Source organism: Macrotis lagotis, chromosome 3 (assembly GCF_037893015.1).
Source record: "Macrotis lagotis isolate mMagLag1 chromosome 3, bilby.v1.9.chrom.fasta, whole genome shotgun sequence".
NCBI classification, from domain to species: domain Eukaryota; kingdom Metazoa; phylum Chordata; class Mammalia; order Peramelemorphia; family Peramelidae; genus Macrotis; species Macrotis lagotis.
Window position 1 is genome coordinate 106,983,914 of NC_133660.1, and position 18,319 is coordinate 107,002,232.

Below are 18,319 nucleotides of genomic sequence, written 5' to 3' on the forward strand. Positions count from 1 at the left end.
AACTGATGGACATTCACTCAATTTCCAATTCTTCGAGCAAATTACTTTAAACCCCTTGAAGGCAGAGTTTATTTTTACATTTTGCTTCTGCTTCCCCAGCACTTGGAATAATGCCTAACATGTGGTAGGAGCCTAATAAAGGCTTAAACTGATCATTGTATTAGATATTTCTAGTAAGAATCCTGTCTTTATCCTTCCAAAATTGTTTCATGAAAAAAATACCAGGCATCACCACAGAATCTAGACTCTAAGATTTCAGAGATACCAATAATTACCCCTCCATCCTGTTACACCTTCTTTCCAGGCTATTACAAATCTCTGCTATAACTACATTTTCCATCACTTTTCTTGTGCAGTTCTTTTCTAACTGGTAACATGTTGTGGCTCACAAACCCACCATGCACCTCTCTCATGCCCCTAGGGAACTTCTCAATTTTAATTCTTTGAAAATGCTGTAATATTTCATGATTCACAGCATCACTAGCAGAATATTGATGTTACCAAGATGGGCTTCTCTTCAGAGATAAGCTTGAGGTCTTTAAAAGCACTGCACCAACTTTCCCCAAGACCTCCTCTTCTTCCTCTTGTACAATTAAATGACTTTACAATCATATTCCTTTTGGTTCTTTCTCCCATTTTCCAAAGATACCAGGTTTGGTTGAGGGAAATGATAGTTGATAGAAAGTATGGAGGTCTTCCTCCCCCCCCCTTTTAGTTATGGTTATCAATAGCAACAGGTGTCTATCTTATAAGGCCTCTGATAGTCCAAGGCTAAAAAGGAGGGGGCACTACTCATTCTTCTTTGATGGTTCTTAAAAAGTTAGAAGGAAAGAAGAGTCAGAGAATTATGTATCAGCTGCAGGTATAGGGATTCAAACACTGAATATTTTCTTGGATTTTTTTCCAAGCAGTTATCATCTCTTCTTCACACTGCTCCACTTACTGAATTAAAAAATTAATCCAATAACAAATATACATATTCCAGCAAAACAAATTCCCATGTTGTACTTGTCAAAAATGCAATGTTGCGCAATTTTGGGCTATCTGCACTGGAGAATACCATCTGTATCCAGAGAAAGAACTATGGAGTTTGAACAAAGACTAAAGACTATTACCTTCAATTTAGAAAAAAACACGTTATTTTATTATGTAATTTTGCTATCTCTTATACTTTATTTTTTTTCCTTAAGGATATGATTTCTCTCTCATCACATTCGAGTTACATCAATTTATACCATGGAAACAATGTAAAGACTAACAGACTGCCTTCTGTGGGGGTGGGGAGAGGGAAGCAAAAATAGGGGAAAAATTGTAAAACTCAAAATATATAAAATCTTTCTTTAAAAAAAAAAACGCATGCCATGGGGCTGGGTGATGCAGTGGATGGAGCACTGGCCCTGGAGTTGGGGGAACCTGAGCTCAAATCTGACCTCAGAAACTTAATAATTGCCTGGCTATGTGGCCTTGGGCAAGTCACTTGGCCCCACTGTCCTAAATAAAAAAAAATTAAATGTATTTCTCATTCTGTATTTTAAGTTCATTACCTCTATGGCAGGAGGATGAGGAAAAGTCTTTCATCTTCAGTCCTTTAGACTCATAATTTATCATTGCATGAGTGCTCTAAAGTCTTTTATATTTGTTTTTCTTAGTGTCACTGTTATATAAATTGTTCTAGTTCTGTTCACTTCACTATCTTGATTACAGAAGTCTTCCCAGTTTCCTCTGAAACCTTCTGTTTTGTCATTTCTTAAGGTGCAATAATATTCCATCATATTCATATACCCCAATTTGTTTAGCCATTCCCAAAAGGCAAAGTACCATGTTGGTTTCTGATTTTTAGATACTTTGAAAATATTGTTATAAATATTTTTGTACACATGAGTTCCTCTTCTCTTTCTTTGATCTCTTTTGGCTATAGCCCCAGCAGTGTCATAGCTGGGTCAAGGGTATGTATGCACAAGTCAGTGACTTTTTTTGGGCACTGTTCCAAATTGCTTTCCAGACTAGTTAGACCAACCTTGTGAACTTTTTGTTTCTTTCTATTTTGTTCTGGGTTAAGGAACTTGTTTTGAAATGGAAAAGTTATATAAGATCATAAAAATTCATTCAATTTTTTTTTTTGCTCAGACCAAAAGAAAAAAATCTTTTGAAAAATGATCAATGTTTCCTTTTGTAGGTAAAACATTTCTTTTTTTTTTTTCTATAACTGTTTAATTGAGCCTTAAAAAATCCCTCTTAATCTCTTCAGGATAAAGAACAGTTAATAAAATCAAAACAATAGTCTTGTCCAGCAATCTCAGAAGTTTTATTCTAGTCCACTCGGCTCTGCTGACAAGGAGAGGCACACTTTACACCTTGAGTTCTCCAAAGTCAGAAATAGTGAATTTCATTCATCAAAAAATTTTAAGGTAGTTTTCTTTCACTTTATTGTGACTATCATGTGAATGACTCTCATAGCTTTGTTTACTTTTTCTGTTCACAATTTCTCTCAGATGATGCAATATTAATTAGTATTTAGTTGCTTTGTATAGCACCATTTAAACAATTCTTGCCCAATCAAAAGATACTTTTGTATTACAAAAATTAGTTTCATATGCAAGAGACCTTTCTTTTTTTTTTAACTTTAGTTTCTTTGGGGTATATGCCTAATCAGTAGAATTAGAGAATGAAATAAGCATCTATATAGTGTTTACCACATGTGAGGCACTTTGCTCATTACAAATGCCAAATTTGGTTTTCACATCAACACTGAGATGCAACTACTGTTATTATACCCATTTTATAAAGGAGGAAACTAAAGCAAATGTGTTAAGTGACTTGTCCAGGATCACGCAACTAATAAGTGTCGAGACTAGATTTGAACTCTTAGATCTTTCTGATTGTGGGGCCAGCCCTATATCCACTACACAAATTAGCTGCACTACCACTGACTCAAAAGATATGAATAATTTAGTGATTTATTTTTCTGGTACAATTAAAATTATTTTCCAGCTGCACCAATTCACAGTTCTACTAACAATATAAAATATAACAGTCCTGATTTATCCACAATCCCTCCAACATTAGTTTAATCTTTTGTCATCTTTTTACCAGTTTCTTTAAGTATGGAGGGACATTTGAGAGTACTTTAAAATTTAAGTTTCTCATTATTAGTGCATGTGGCTCTTTGATCCATTAGGGTTTGCAGATCACAATCCCAGGTATGCCTTCTATCCTATGTGATTCTCACACATATTCTTCAGAGATTTTTACAGAGAATGCTAGAAGTCTTCCTCTGGGTCTTGTTAAAATCAATTGATCAACCAAAAATTTATTAAGTGCCTCCTATGTACTAGGCAAAAAATCTGTTAACAATTTGTTGGTATCACTGCAACATAACCAGTACAGCACAAAAAAATTCATACATTTTCTGGATGATATTGCCACATCCCACTTTCTGCTGATAAATCAAATGTATAAATTTATAAGTCAGGACAGAGGTAATTGTCCTTTGAGACTGTGCAAAGCAGAAGGTTGCTTAACAATCACAAAAGAATAACCATCAATAAGTAGCTAAACTTCACCATCAACCAACCAAATGAAATACATAATTGAAGCAATCTAAAGATCTTACTGGAGGAAATCTTATGACAATAATGCATTTTAATAAGACTCCCTAGCAATTATAAACTCTTTTTTGAGGCTCCTCACAGAGCACAGCTATTTATTCACTCAATTTAACAAATACATTTTCTAACAACCATCAAGGCAGGATGATTTTTCACAAGGCAATTTTAAGCTCACAGATTTTCTGGGTGAGCTAGCTCAGATGATGATGATGATGATGATGATGATGATGATGATGATGATGATGATGATGATGATGATGATGAAAGCTTATCTTTTCCACGTGTGGTGAATTTTCCTTTTGTAGGAGTGGGGTGGGGGAGAAATGAGGAGAAACCCATCTTTTCAGTTTCCACTTTTAAATAAAATACGTGTACAACTCAGAATTCTCCAAAAGTTCATAACCACCAAGGTTAGATTTCCTAATTCCCCTTAAAAGTTAATTTTTCTCTTCCTTTCATCATTATAACACAAAGTAGTACCAAAGAGTCACTTCTGAACCTGAATTGATCCACATTCATTTTAAGGATCAGTGTTACTAGCACTGTCACTCATCAAATGAAAATATTTTTAATGTGGCTCAGGTTTTCTGCAGCTAGTGGAAAAGTATGGATTCTCTGCCTACTTTACACAAGGTACACTATTTCCTTTTCTTTTATAAACAATCATAGTTCTTAAAGTTGCCTAATTACCAGGTCTGTAGAAATTTTTTTTAATGTTGCTTTTTTTTTGCAGATTTTATAAATTGACATCTACTAAACATTTTACATACAAAACTCATCATCGAGCCTCAAGACAATTCTAGAGGGGGTGGATATTACAAATGTTATCAGAAATGTGTTGAGATTTGCCCTTTGTCACACATTAGTGAGTGAACACAGTTCTTTCTATTCCAAATTAGTAGCAGCAGGTACTGCTGCTGCTACTGCTCCTACTATATTTTGCCTTTAAAAGAGACAGTCTAGTAAAATAATATGTTTCGGTGACTACTTAGCAGCGTGGAAATAGTGGGAAAAGCAGTGGCCTGGAGTCAGAGGGCTTAGGTTCTAAGTCCACCTCTGATGCCTGCCCCCTGAGTGATATTGGGCCTTTTGACCTCTGAAGTCTCTACCAGTTCTTCATTTCTAGACCACACAGTCTTCCTCAGATGATTGGTGGCATAGTGGGGAGAGTACTGGTCAGAAAGAGCAGTGTTCAGATTCAGTCTCTTGCACTTGTTAGCAGCTGTGACCCTGAGTATTATCATTTCACTATCCTCTGCCTCAGTTTCCTCAACTGTAAAATGGGAATCATAATGCAAACCATCAGGGCTGTTGTGAAAATCAAGAGACAATTTTTGTGAGCACTTAGCATAATAATCAGCATAAAGGAGGCATTTCTTAAGAAATGAAGTCCTTGTTTCCTTCCTCAAAACTGGCACACTTTTTTCCTGGCAAGAAATTAAATTAATAAACCATATACAACTCTAGATTTTTTCTTTGTGAAGCTGGTGTCAGGTGACCCTGGAATTCCTGAAATCCAATATCACCTACAAGAAACCAACTGAACTTCAGGTCATAGAAGGCAACAGGATTCTGTGGAAAGAATGGCAGGCTTGGAATCAGAGGCCCTGATTCAAATCTGCTTTCACTATTTATTGCCTTGCGTATGACCTGATTCAAGTTGCTTAATTTCTCTTGGCCTCTGTTGCCTCAACTGTAAAATGAAGGGGTTGAATAAGATGCCCTATCTCTAAGTACCTTTCATCTTTAAATTTATGATCCTAGGCTCTTATTGCAGTTGGAAAGACCAAAAAAAAAAGGACATTATATTTAATGGGTTTTAAAGGTTTCCTTATTTAATTCACTAATAGCATTAAAAAAACATTTTAATTGCACCTATTTTGTTACACTGGACACATTTGGGTTCCCCAAATAGCTTCAACATTCATGGAAGCATTTCCTTCCCCTTCTATGCACTTAACAAACCACGTGAGTGAAGAAAACAGCTGAGAGGTGAGTGTAAGAAAGTCATTCTAAAACTGTTGACTTTAGATACCAGAAAGCCAAGAGGAGCTGAAGTCAAACTGAACCAGCAACCATGTGACTTAATCAAACAGATTAACCTGGGCCAGAACTCTGAAGTGCAGGTTCCTGTCAATAATTCACTTCTGCTCACAAGTTTCTGGCCCTAGTCCAAAGAGAGCACATGGAAACCCTGCCCCATAGGGAGAACTGCTGAATAAGGCAGTGTCACCAGAACTAAGAAGACAGCTTCTGAGGAACAGCAATCAATCCATCCAAATGTTCATTCATTCATTCAAAGAGAGTCACCAAAAGAATTAATTTCTCTCTAAGAAGTGATCAAAAGTGATAAAAGAAGTGAAAGGTAGTGGAAGGCAACATAAAAATCTATCTGATTAAAATTCTCCTAGAGAATAGTAACTAGATAAAATGAACCTGAAGAAAGTTCACTAAAAGTTCAGGAATTCTGAAAAGGGGTGGAACCACATGAGTATCTTTATGTAGAATTCTGTTTTCTCAAATTTTATCAGAGTTTGACAATTTTCTGAATGAGGAAAGACTGGGAAGAACACAGGAGTCTTTAAAGTCAAAGAATCAGGACTTTACAAATTAGAAAAAAACAACTGAGAGTTCACCTAAGTTAATTCATTTATTTTATACATGAAAGAAACCGAATTGCAGGTTAAAGCAAGGCAGATGGACCTGTTAATTGATTGAATCATTCTGCATGGAGTAAAACTTTGGAATTATGCTATTAAAGTTACTAAAAGGACCAATTCAGGCTAAAAGGTAAACCAGAGAGACGCCACTTGCTAAACAAGCATACATCATAAGGAGGGAAATGAGAAAATAAAAGGCCCTAAAGACAACAAAGTATCAGCACTTTTTAGTAACAAGAAAGTGAAAGCCAAATCATAAGTCCATCAACTGGGGAATGGTTCAACATAAGTGATACTGGACTGTTCTGTCAAGAAACAAAGAACATAATGAATAGAGAAAGGTATGCAAAGACTTTATGCTAACTCAAGAAAACAGCATATACAAACAACTACTACAGTATAAATGAAAAGAACAACAAAACTATGCAAAGATGTGGGCCATGGCTATATATACATTCAATGTTAAATTTTCTTTTAATGAGGGTTAATTTTCCAGAACTTTTCTCCTTTTCTTCCTTTTTTTTCCTTCTTTCTTATAAGGGATTGCTCTCTGGGAACAGTGAGAGAGAATGAAAACATCAGGAAAGATGAATGATATAAAAACAATATCAAATTTATTCTAAATTAAAAAAAATATTTATCCAAGATTACATGTCTAGTTAATGGCAGAGTCAAGACTAGAACTCAGGTATTCTTAATGCTTTCATTTCAGTGTATTTTTATGTTATATTGCCTCCTTTTAGCAGGAATAAACATAGCAAAAGTGGGTCACCTATTTGAATATTCTAAAGTTTTTTCCTAATATATCGCATTGCTGATCAAACAATAATCATTTAATAAATATTTAAGTACTTATGTTATAACCAAGCACAAACACTGAAGATAGTTCCTGACCTCAAGATTCAAGCTCCTGATTATATCCCCAAGATTGCCTGCCTCCTCAAATGTTCTTATAGCCACAGAGCATTTCCTCTAGATTTCTCATCTGTCCCTAATTTATTTGTATAAGGCTTCTATCCTCTGTTAATTCCTAAAGAGGACAGCTTGAGACATTTTTCATCTTGTATCTACCTGTCACAGGACCTTGAATACACATATTAACTTATATGATAAGGTGTTACTTCCCTGTACCCCACCACCCAGCAATGGGGTCCCAGAACCCAACCCCTGTTTCATTTTGTGTATTCCCAGTGCCTGGCCCAGATCAAATCCTTAATAAAAGTCCTGCAGAGTGATTTCTTGAATTGAATTGATCTATAAGTGGAAAGATGTTGCTTAATAAATGAAAGTTCTGCTAACTAACTAGCAAGGTGTAAAGGGATTCACATGGGATCACAGGATTCAGAGATATGGATATTTAGATATGGATATTTAGATGCCTATTCCAGGAAAGAAGAGATAAGTAACAGGTAAGGAACCTGAGGCACAAAGATGGGAAATAATTCAAGCCAAGTCATATAGGTAATAATCTGGGTCACTGTCCAGATCACCCAGTGTGTCCCCAGCCCCACTTGTACCTAAATAACAATTCTCTGCCTGGATAAATAGAAAGGGCATTTCACCACAGAGTTTTCATTTCCCTTCCCTGGGCAAAACTCCCTCCTCTCTATACCCCAATCTCTAAGAGAATTTGATTACAGACAGTAAGTGAGAGAGAACATTGGCTCTGGGTGTGATTTTGTTAAGTCCTTGAGAAGAAAACAAGTAAAATGTTTTAAGTAATTGAAAAGAACAGAAGAAAGACTTTAGATGAAGGCCATTCAACATCAATTATTCAGCAACTGATGACCTGGTACTAGATCATCTCTCTCATTTTCTTCTACCCTTTCTGGTTGGCCATTTTATTCTTTATTAGTACCATGTCAGGATTATAAAAAATTATTATCAACAATAACATTTTACTGTTTACACAGCACTTTCATATCACTTGAGACCATCAAGCTAGATCTGAAAGGCTATTTATTGATCACCAATTCAACTTTTTCATTTTATTGATGAAGGATGGAAACGAGTCCAGAAAAGTGAAATTAATTTGCCCAAAGTCAGTAACAGGATTTAAACCCAGGCCCTGATCTAGAGTGAGCATCCCTTCCCCAAGAAGCACCCTTCCTGTCTCCTTCATATGGTCCTGTGCACTGTTATTTTCATTAAAGAACAAGCAGGAAAGGGAAAGGAGTCAACATTCAAAGTACTTAATAAACAGGGGGAAAGAAAGGGTATGTGTTGTCTTAAAATATAAAAATAAAGCCATTGGCTAAGGTTCTCCTAGTCTCTAATTAATATCCTTCAATATAAAAAATATATATTTTACATGGCATGCAAGGTACCTATACTAGGGGCTTGTGTTAACTGAATCTTTGGGATCCCCAAGAGTAATGCCTCAGTGACAACTCAATATCTTCAAACCACACTAAGAACCATTCGTTTTGTTTCCTCCCAAGCAGGTCAGGCCTTGGCTTCTTTCCAGGTCTGGCAGCAGGTGTTCTCTCCAGTCACAGGACCTACAACTACTGCTGTAGTCCTGAACATCAACAAGAGAAGGGACCAGAGAACGCTCTAGTCTTTGCTCCTTCTGAGGTCCTTTTCTGGCTACAAATCCTAAAATCATATGACTTTGTGATCAAAATAGCAGCGGTGGGATAATGACTTCCTCAGTACTGATGGCCACAGCTCAGCTCAATCCTACATTCCTGATCAGAATGTTTGAGTCCAGCTTCCTGGATAAGAAAACTTTGAAAAGAAGAAAAGCTCTCAATTCTTAACACTCTCAAGGGAAAAAAAAATTGTGCCAACTACTAGTCGTCCCCCACCCCCACCCCCAGCATGTTCCTCCTAAAAACCTAGAGCAGGAATACAATGATTTTTCAGAATATTCTAGTCTGCTAGAGGCAAGCAGGTACCAAGATGGGGGGGGGGGGCATGGTAGAGCAGAAAGAGCAATGGATTTGAAGACAAAGGGCCCGGGCTCATTAAATGCATGAACTTATTCAATTCACTCCCATGGTCTAGGTTTCAGTTTCTTCGTTTCTTCTCTATAAAATAGAGTGTGGAATTGGGAGGCTTCAGAAAGTCTTTCCAGGGGCATCTGGGTCAGGCAGCGCGTGGCACGCGGACGATGGATCGCTTCCAGCTTCACATCCCGGCTAACGCGATTCTATGGGGCAGGCTCGCTGCCCCGAGCTCGGGCCGCCCCGCGCGGCATCCTGGCATCTCTGGGCGGCTTCTTCCCGCCGGGCTCCCTCTAACTACGGGGCTGGCAGGCGGGAGGATGGGCGCGCACACGACACTCGCACATTTTCTTCCGTTGCCTGCTCCCCGCCCCCCAGCCCCCCAGCCCCCAGCCCCCGCAGCCCCCGCAGGGCGCCGTTCCCAGGGAGGGGCCCTCCCGTTTCCATACCTGTAGTGGAGCCCCGCGGCTGCCGGGGAAGGGCCGGGCCCCCTTCCTAGCGCCCGGCGCCTCGGGGCCCCGGCGACCCGCGGGACCTCGGCGCAGCCGGTCCGGGCAGGCCCGGCCCGGGGCCGCTTGGAGGCTCTGGAGCTGCCGCCGCTGCACATGGCGGGCCGGGCCGGGGCCCCACAGCTCGGGGCAGCAGCCCGGCCCTCACCGGCTCTACAAACGCTTTAAGAAGCCCCTTGTCCCGAGCCAGCCCAGCTGCAAGTCTCCACGCTCCTCCGGGGGGCCGAGCTGGCTCCGGGCAGGACACTGGGCGGCAGCCCCGAGCCGGTCACGAGACGGCGGCTCCTGCAGCAGCCGGGGCTGGCCCGGGGCTGGCCCGGGGCGGCGGGCAGCTCGGACTCGGGCCACAACAACCTCTTAATGACGCTCATGTGAGCCGATGTCATCTGATGGCTCGGCCTCAGCAACCTGGCCGGCCCTCCCTCCGTAAGCTCCACCCGAGGCGGGGCTGCAAAGAGCCCTTCCTTCCCCTGACCTGCGGGGGTCCAAGGGGGCCGCCACTGAACCCCCCCCCCAGGCCTCTGGACCAAGGGCAGGGGCGGCTGCGTTTGTGTCCCCCACGGGCCAGGCAGCACCCCCGCTGTGAGGTGAATCGTCAATGAAAGAAGGAAATGAGCCCATCAGGTGCCCACCTGCACCACCCACTGCATTGACTGTTTCTCTGCCGACCCCATCTCAAACCCAAGGAAACTTCCCAGACGGAGGTTGCTGACTTGTGTAGTTTAATGAATGCCACCCAATGTCAACAATTATCTTCGGTGAAAAACCACCTACTTGGAGCACACAGGGACCCAAGTCATCATCCTTAGGGGCAAAACCTAAGGCATTCCATCACATCGAGCCCAAGGGAAAAAATCGGTAAGAGGACCCAAGTTCAATTACTCTCCCTTTTTAAGCAAGATGAAAGGCTATCTGTTATGCAATTAAAAGTCTCCAGTATTTGGGGTTATCCTGCTTCATCTCAGGTGCCTATAGACTTGGTGAACAAAGGAACTATTAAAGTGATGTGTGAAAATTTTCTCATAAGTAGGACTCTGATCAGGCATAAACAAGGGCCCTAAACCCAAGGAACCACTAGAAAAAATCATGGGGGAGAATGGAGAAGGCTGGTCAAAAAGAGATTGTGCCAGTTTGTTGCTGGGTTTTTTAAGGCAAGAATAAAAAGTAGATGATCACAGAAATTATCACAAAAATTAAATTTTTGTTTCTATCACACAATTCCTGAGATAACTTTCCCCCAATACTTAATTAGCAGCACATCCAGTTCCTCAGCAGCTCTTACAGGGTATTCCTGTGTCTGGTAGAAAGGAAGGAAACAACCACTGTGCCCTCTATGAGCAAGGAACTATGTAAGCACTTTAACAAATGTTACCTCACTTGATCCTCAAAATCCTGGGAGACGGATACTATTATTATTTTTATTCATTTTACAGGTGAGGAAACTGAAGCAGATGTTAAATGACTTACCCAGGACCACAGGAGAATGGCATAATGAAAACAGTATTTTAAGATGATCAAGTAGGCTGTATTTAAAGTATATTAAAATGAGAAGAGAGCAGAACATGTAGAAAGTGTCCAAAATTTGCCATTTTCTGGAAACCAGTCCTATTCATCTTAGTATCCCAGATGCTAATCCTGGCTCTTCATATAAGGGGTTGAAGACAGGGCTCTGTTCCATATCATCAAGTTGCTTCTTGTCCCATACAGAAGCAAGGCACAGACCTGAAGAGTCATCCAATTCAACTCTGAGGCCCAGGGTGGGGTCTATGAATGAGTTGCCCAAAGTCAGGGGAGTGAGAGAAGCATAGGAGGAGTTGGGCCCAGGTTGTACTCTGACCTTCAAATCCACTGTACTCCGAGGTCTCTTGGTTAACATCACAGTTTTGAGAAGCAGAAGGGATCTTTTAGATCATCCAATCCAATCAATTTTGTTAGGGGATGAAAATGGTACCCCAGGAAGATTATGTGACTTGGTCAACATCTTAAAGCCCAGTTTGAAGCAGGGTCAGAATCTGAAATAATTTATAATAAGACCTGTGTTTGAATCCCCAGTTTTAGTAAGTGGGCCATTAAAAAAAATAAACATTTGACTACATATTAAGTAGCTAAACTCCCCTAAGAATGAGAGGTAGATGTAAGCAGATAGGGCAAAAATAAAAGTGAATACTCTGAATGACATAATTGGGATCTTTCTGACTGAGAAAGCAGAAGGACAAAACAATTTTCTTGAGCATCTTTACATTTTACATATATTTTCATTTTCCAGGGCTGCCATAACATTGCATGCACAACTCTCTTCCTAACATGAAATCTGAAATAGCCTAACAGAATATTGTTAACAAAAACAAAAAATTCATTTGTATATAGCATTTTAAGATTCACAAAACACATCTATCCTTACAACCACCTTCTGAGACAAGCAATAAAAGAATTATTATGAGCATTTACAGATAAGGAAACTAAGGCTTTAAGAAAGGACTTGCCCATGATCACACAATTAGAAAAAATTTCAAGTTCTTTTAGAAAAAGAGTTGAGCCAAAAAATGATAGTGAGAACCAGTGAGTCAAGAAACTGGCCCATAAAGAAATGGGAAACCAATGAGAATAGAGGTTGTTTCCAGAAAAGGGCACATTTTGAACACTTTCTGTTTCCAGTCCCTCCCTTCAATATATTTTAAACAAAACCTGACTAATCTTCCAGAAATAGTGCTTTCATTATGTTACTCCCCCTCCTGAAAAAATGGATAATAACTTGCTATCATATAACCATATCAAATATAATGCCCCTTCCTGGCATTTAAAACTTTCTATAATCTGATTCCGCCCTGCATAATTAGCCTAATCTATTGCCTTGATACTTTTCAACAAGAACCTTCCAACTCAGTCAAATTCAATCAGCATATATTTTTTTTAAAATGCTTCTTTGTTTTCTCAATTGCATGTAAAAATATTTTTTTTTGTATTTTGCAAGGCAATGGGGTTAAGTGACTTGCCCAAGGCCATACAGTTAAGTATTAGGTGTCTGGGGTCATATTTGAACCTAGGTCCTTCTGACTCCAGGGCCAGTGCTCTACCCACTGTGCCACCTAGCTGCCCCCAAAACAATTTTTAACATGCATGTTTTATAATTTTTGAATTTCAAATTCCCTCCCTCCCTACCTCCTTGAGAAGGAAAGCACTTTGATATAGATCAGACATGTGCAAATATGCAAAAATATTTCCATATCAGCCCCATCAGAAAAGAGAACACAGCCCCCCCCCCCAAAAAAAAAGAAAAAGAAAAGTTTAAAAATACTTTGATTTGCATTTAGGCACCATCAGTTTCTCTGGAGTAGATGGCATTTTTCATCAGACACTTCAGAAGTGTTTTATAGCAATGTCTTACTGAGAACACCTGTGTCTTTCACAGTTGATCATATAGCACACTATATACAATTCTCTACTGGCTCTGCTCACTTCATTTTATATCAGTTCTTATAAGTCTTCCCCCAGTTTTTCTGAAACCATCCTGCTCTGCTCATCATTTCCTATAACACAATAATATTCCATCATTATCATATACCACAACTTGTTCAACCACATCCCAATTGATGGGCATCCTTTCCATTTCCAATTCTTTGCCTCCACAAAAAAAAAAAAAAGCAGCTACAAATATTCTTGTACACATAGAAATTTTCCCCTTTGATCTCTTTAGGATACAGATCTAGTAATGATATTTTTGGGTCAAAGGGTAGGCATAGTTCCAAACTACTCTCCAGAATGGTTACATCAGATCCACCAAAGTGTGTGCATTAGTGCCCCATTTTTCCATTTTCCCTGCAACATTCAATATGTGTTTCTGATAAATGCAAGGCTCCGTGTGAGAAACTGGGATAGTAACACACACACACACACACACACACACACACACACACACACACTCCACTCTCACTCACTCACTCTCTCTCTCTCTCTCTCTCTCTCTCTCTCTCTCTCTCTTTTTAGATTCTGGCAAGGCAAATGGGGTTAAGTGGCTTGCGCAAGGCCACACAGCTAGGTAATTATTAAGTGTCTGAGACCAGATTTGAACCCAGGTACTCCTGACTCCAGGGCCGGTGCTTTATCCACTGTGCCACCTAGCTGCCCCATACACACACTTTTAAAAAAAGATTTAAAGAAAGCTTGAAACAACAGAAGATGATAGTCCGGTGTGATAACAGCTACACATTTCTATGGTACTTTTGAGGCAGCAAAGCAATTTTAATTTGTTTGATGCTGTTGTGAGGTAGGTATAGCAGGAGATGTTACCCCTGCTCTACAGATGAGGAAATTATGGTTCATTTGCCTAAGGCTACATGGTTAGGAAAAGCCAAAATGAGGGATTGAACCCTGTAAAGCCACACCAGGGTTCCTCTTCCAATATACACCCCACTCCAGTCCCTGAATTCCTGTCAGATTTACAATCTATAACAACACTTTTTTTGAGGAAGGGTCCTAGAACAGTGAGTTCTTCAATGTGAGGAAAAGATGGTACAAAAACTCTGTAAATTGCACCCTGAGAGAACCACTGTGGTTCACAAGGTATAGAGCCAGAACCAAGATGACAAGACAGGCAGTGAGGAGCAGGGCTGCCTCAGAGCTTCAGTGCCCCAACACCAAATCTACCAGCCTTTCTACTTCATGACTGATGACTACTTCATGCTACCTCTGCAGAGCACTCAATGGTCAGGGTCTTCCCAAACTCAAGATCATCCTGTGATTGCTTTGTTCTCTAGTTCTGTGTCTGTTCTTTTCCTTATAGAGGTTGAAAACTCGTTCAGAGAACTAAATGGCTCTTGGTTCTGAGTGGGGCAACATCAATGACCCTGTTATGTTGTGTCATATGTATTCCAGGCTAAGAGCTATGAAGGGTTAACACAGAAATAGTTATGTGCTTTAACCAGCAAGATGTACTTCAGAGCTTAGATAAGGGAGTAACTGCATGTCTGAGCTAACAAGGTGTATTCCCAGGCTCAGATAGATAGCGCATTCTGAGATAATTACCTTCTGCACTCTGTTTATCAAATCACTGTTTGGTTCTCAAAACAATCTTCACTCTGTTTATCAAAACACTGTTTGGTTCTCAAAACAATCACCTAAGACATACACAAGGATATGCATGTGAAAAAAATGCTTGCTAAAACGCTTATGTAATTGGTTACATAAATGTAGAATATAAAAGTATGTATCCTGTGATCAATAAACGAACCAGCTTATGCATCATATTGATGTTGGCCTGAGTTCTCTCCTCCGGACTCAACACTGTCACTTAGATGGGAAACCTCTACCCTTTTTCCTCTTCATTCTCCCTCTTTTTAATACTATTTTTATTGATAATTTTGCTCTTCATTTCCAAATATATCCCTCTCGTCTTACCTACTTATAATAATGATCCAAAAAGAAAAATGAAAAAAGCATCTTGGTCCAGCTATCTAACATACCAACCACATCTGATAGCATAAACAATATCCTAAATCCAGTCGCCTCCTTGCCTTTACAAGAAGGCTCTATACTTTTTCCATCTTCCTTTGGGGATTAAATAGTAAATACCACTACTCAACATTTTTTCTGTCCTTTCTGTTTTCAATGTAGCTATTGTGTATATTATTTTCCTGATTCTGGTTAACTTTGCTCTGCATCAGTTTGCATAAGTCTTCTTAGATTTCTTTGAATTCTAAATATTCACTGTTTCTTACACCTCAGTAATGGTCCATTATGCTCCCAAAAGATTTGTTTAGCCATTCCTCAAATGACGGGCATCTATTTTGTTTCCCAGTTCTTTATTATTACATAAAATGTTGCTATAAATATTTTGATGAACATGGAACTTTCTTTCCATCTTTCCACTCCTGGCATAGGCAGGTCAAAGATATTTTATTCTCCTCTCTTCTTTTTAAAACATAATTCCAAAATGCTTTCCAGAATTCCAAGCTCCATCAACAGTGATAGGTGTATATTTGACATCATCTCTCCAGTATTATTTTCTCCCTCATTCTCAATCCCTTATCACAGCCTATCAAATCCTCCTTTGCACTATCTCTCATACCAATCTCTTCCTTTCTCAAATGCCTACTGGTACCACTCTCATTCAGATTCTCTATCTTCACTAAAGTCTGTCTTACACTCAGCTAACAAACTCATCTTCCCAAGGTGCAGATCTGTCCATGTTATCTAACTGCTCAAACTTTTAATTCTGCTTCTTGGGGCCCAGCAAAATGATTTGAATCTCACTTCCACCTGACAACCTTTCAAATAGTTGAACACAGTTCTTCTATGTAGCTGACTTTGTAAGAAAGGTAGAAGAAGCTAGCCCATTCCACTCAGAGACTACCTCCAAGATTAAACATAAACTTCTCTGCTTGGCATTCAAAATCCTTCCTACTTGACCCTCTCCTACGTTTCCAATATTCTTAGACTTCCCACAAATATTATATGATCCAGTGACACTAGGGAATCTTCAGAATCGAAGCATCTTCATGCTCCCCAAACTCTCACTCCTGAGTCTTTGCCTCTGGGCTCCCTTGATTTCCTTCAGGTTTCAGCCAAGTTCAATCTCCTGCCCTTTATCCTTATTTTTAGAATCTTTCCTCCAAGGTTATCTTTATACTGTTTGTATTCAGTTGTTTACATGCACTTCTCCCATAATATTATAAATTCCTTAAGAGCAGGGACTATTTTTGTCTATTCTTTGTATTCCTTACTCTTAGCCTAGTGTCTAGAATATAGTAGGTGCTTAATAAATACTTCCTGCATCAATATCTTGTAATCTCTGGTCTGGTGGCTCTCCATTTCCTAAATACTGATTAATGTATAAGTTCCTTAAATCCAGAATCCAAAGGCTTTTCTGTTATTGTTGTAAGTCTACTTTTTTCCAGCATCTTTCTTATTTCTGCCTATGAGGGCACTATTCTCCAACCCAACTGGACTACTTACTTACCATTCCCTTCCCATTCTCTAACCTGGCTAAGTAAACATTTCTTGTCTGTCTCCAACAATTTACTACTATTTCATCTAATCTCACCCCAGAATTCTTATGCTCACCTCAATCAGAAGTGATTTCTCTCTTCCCTCTGAATTCTGAAGTTGTTTCAGCCTGTTATAGCACCTAACAAGCTATTTTAATTATCTCTTCCCCAAGCTCTTGATTCACACTTCTAACTGACTGAACATTTCTAACTGAATTCTTTGCCAGCCTCCCAAAGCAATACATATGAAACTGAACTCATCATTTTACTCTCTAAATCTGCTATTTTTAAGTGATGTATTTTGGGGGAAAAAAAGAAAAAGACCAACAATTCCCAAATTACCATATAAATTCCTTTATAAAATACACTGCCCTAACAGTAAATCAAAGTCCTCTAACTTGGATAGTATGGTGTCTGCATTTCTTCTACATGTTGATTTGGACTTTGTTTTTACTCCACAACTCTTCCTATACATAATTCCACACAGTGGCATAATTACACTCCTGTAACATAATTTGTCTAGCTCTTCTCCAATCACTGGCCACATTTTTTTTTGTTTCCAGCTTTTTGTTATCACAAATATTGCTGCTGTGAACATTTTTGCACATGTGGGTCTTTTCTTGATGTCAATAACCTCCTTGTCCTCCTAACTATTTCTGTTGGTGGCACCACCATCCTCCCAGTCACCCAAGCTGAGAACTTTAAGAATCTAAAATAAAAAGTTGCTTTGGATAGGGGATGCAGTGCAGGAGTGGAAGGAAGCAGAAATCCCTGAATTTGGACTAAGACTTGGCTTTAAAACTATACTTTTTCCCCTTATTAGCAGTATGACCCTGAGTAAGTCACTTAATTTTTCTGGTTCTGTGAAATGAGTGGAATGGGCTAGCTTCTTCCACCTTTCTTACAAAGTCAGCTACATAGAAGAACTGTGTTCAACTATTTGAAAGTTTATCATGTGGAAGTGAGATTCAATTCATTTTGCTGGATTCAATTCATTTTGCTGGGCCCCAAGAAGCAGAACTAAAAGCAATGCATGGAAGAAACACATTTAGCCTTAACATCAGGAAAAAAAAATTTCCAACAATTTGAGCCATTCAAGAGTAGAATGGGACATCTCCAGAGGTGTTCAACTAACTTTAAAGAGTTTTAAGAAGAGAGTGGACCCCACAATATGTTGTTTACAAGAACCACTTGAAGCAGAGAGACGTACAAAGAAAAAGCTAAGTAAATGATGAGTTCAGTTTTAGATATATTGCTTTGGGAGGCTGGCAAAGAATTCAGTTACAAATGTTTAGTCAGAAGTGTCAATCAAGAGCTTGAGGGAATCTATCGAATCTATTATGCTTCAGTTTTAACAATACTGATCTCAAACAAAGTTAAAGCAAAACCAGACCTAATAAAAAGAGAGAAGGGAAGAAAACTACATTTTCCTTAAAAAAATACTATAAACAATGAAGCAGCATCAATACTAAGCATATGTATCAAGTAGTCTAACACTGAAATTTTTAAAGAAGTTAAATGAGTTACAGACATTATGAAATATAAAATATATCATTTTGACTTTATTAAAATAAAAACCAACACAATCAAGATTAAAATTTATCTGAAAGC

The 18,319-nt window shown here is 39.1% G+C and overlaps 1 protein-coding gene across 5 annotated transcripts in view; it reads right to left on the reverse strand.

The window, feature by feature from the left end:
- FNIP2 (folliculin interacting protein 2) overlaps window positions 1–18,319 on the reverse strand; it is a 224,082-nt gene that overhangs the window by 165,323 nt on the left and 40,440 nt on the right. For 3 of the 5 annotated variants that reach the window (XM_074229047.1, XM_074229048.1, XM_074229045.1), the window contains exon 1: window positions 9,666–9,838. The exons of the other annotated variants lie outside the window; for them this stretch is intronic. In XM_074229047.1, coding sequence (XP_074085148.1) covers window positions 9,666–9,823 — 158 coding nt within the window. In that variant the 5' untranslated portion in view covers window positions 9,824–9,838. Of the gene's footprint in view, window positions 1–9,665; window positions 9,839–18,319 lie in introns of those variants that run through there. 5 annotated transcript variants of the gene reach the window in all.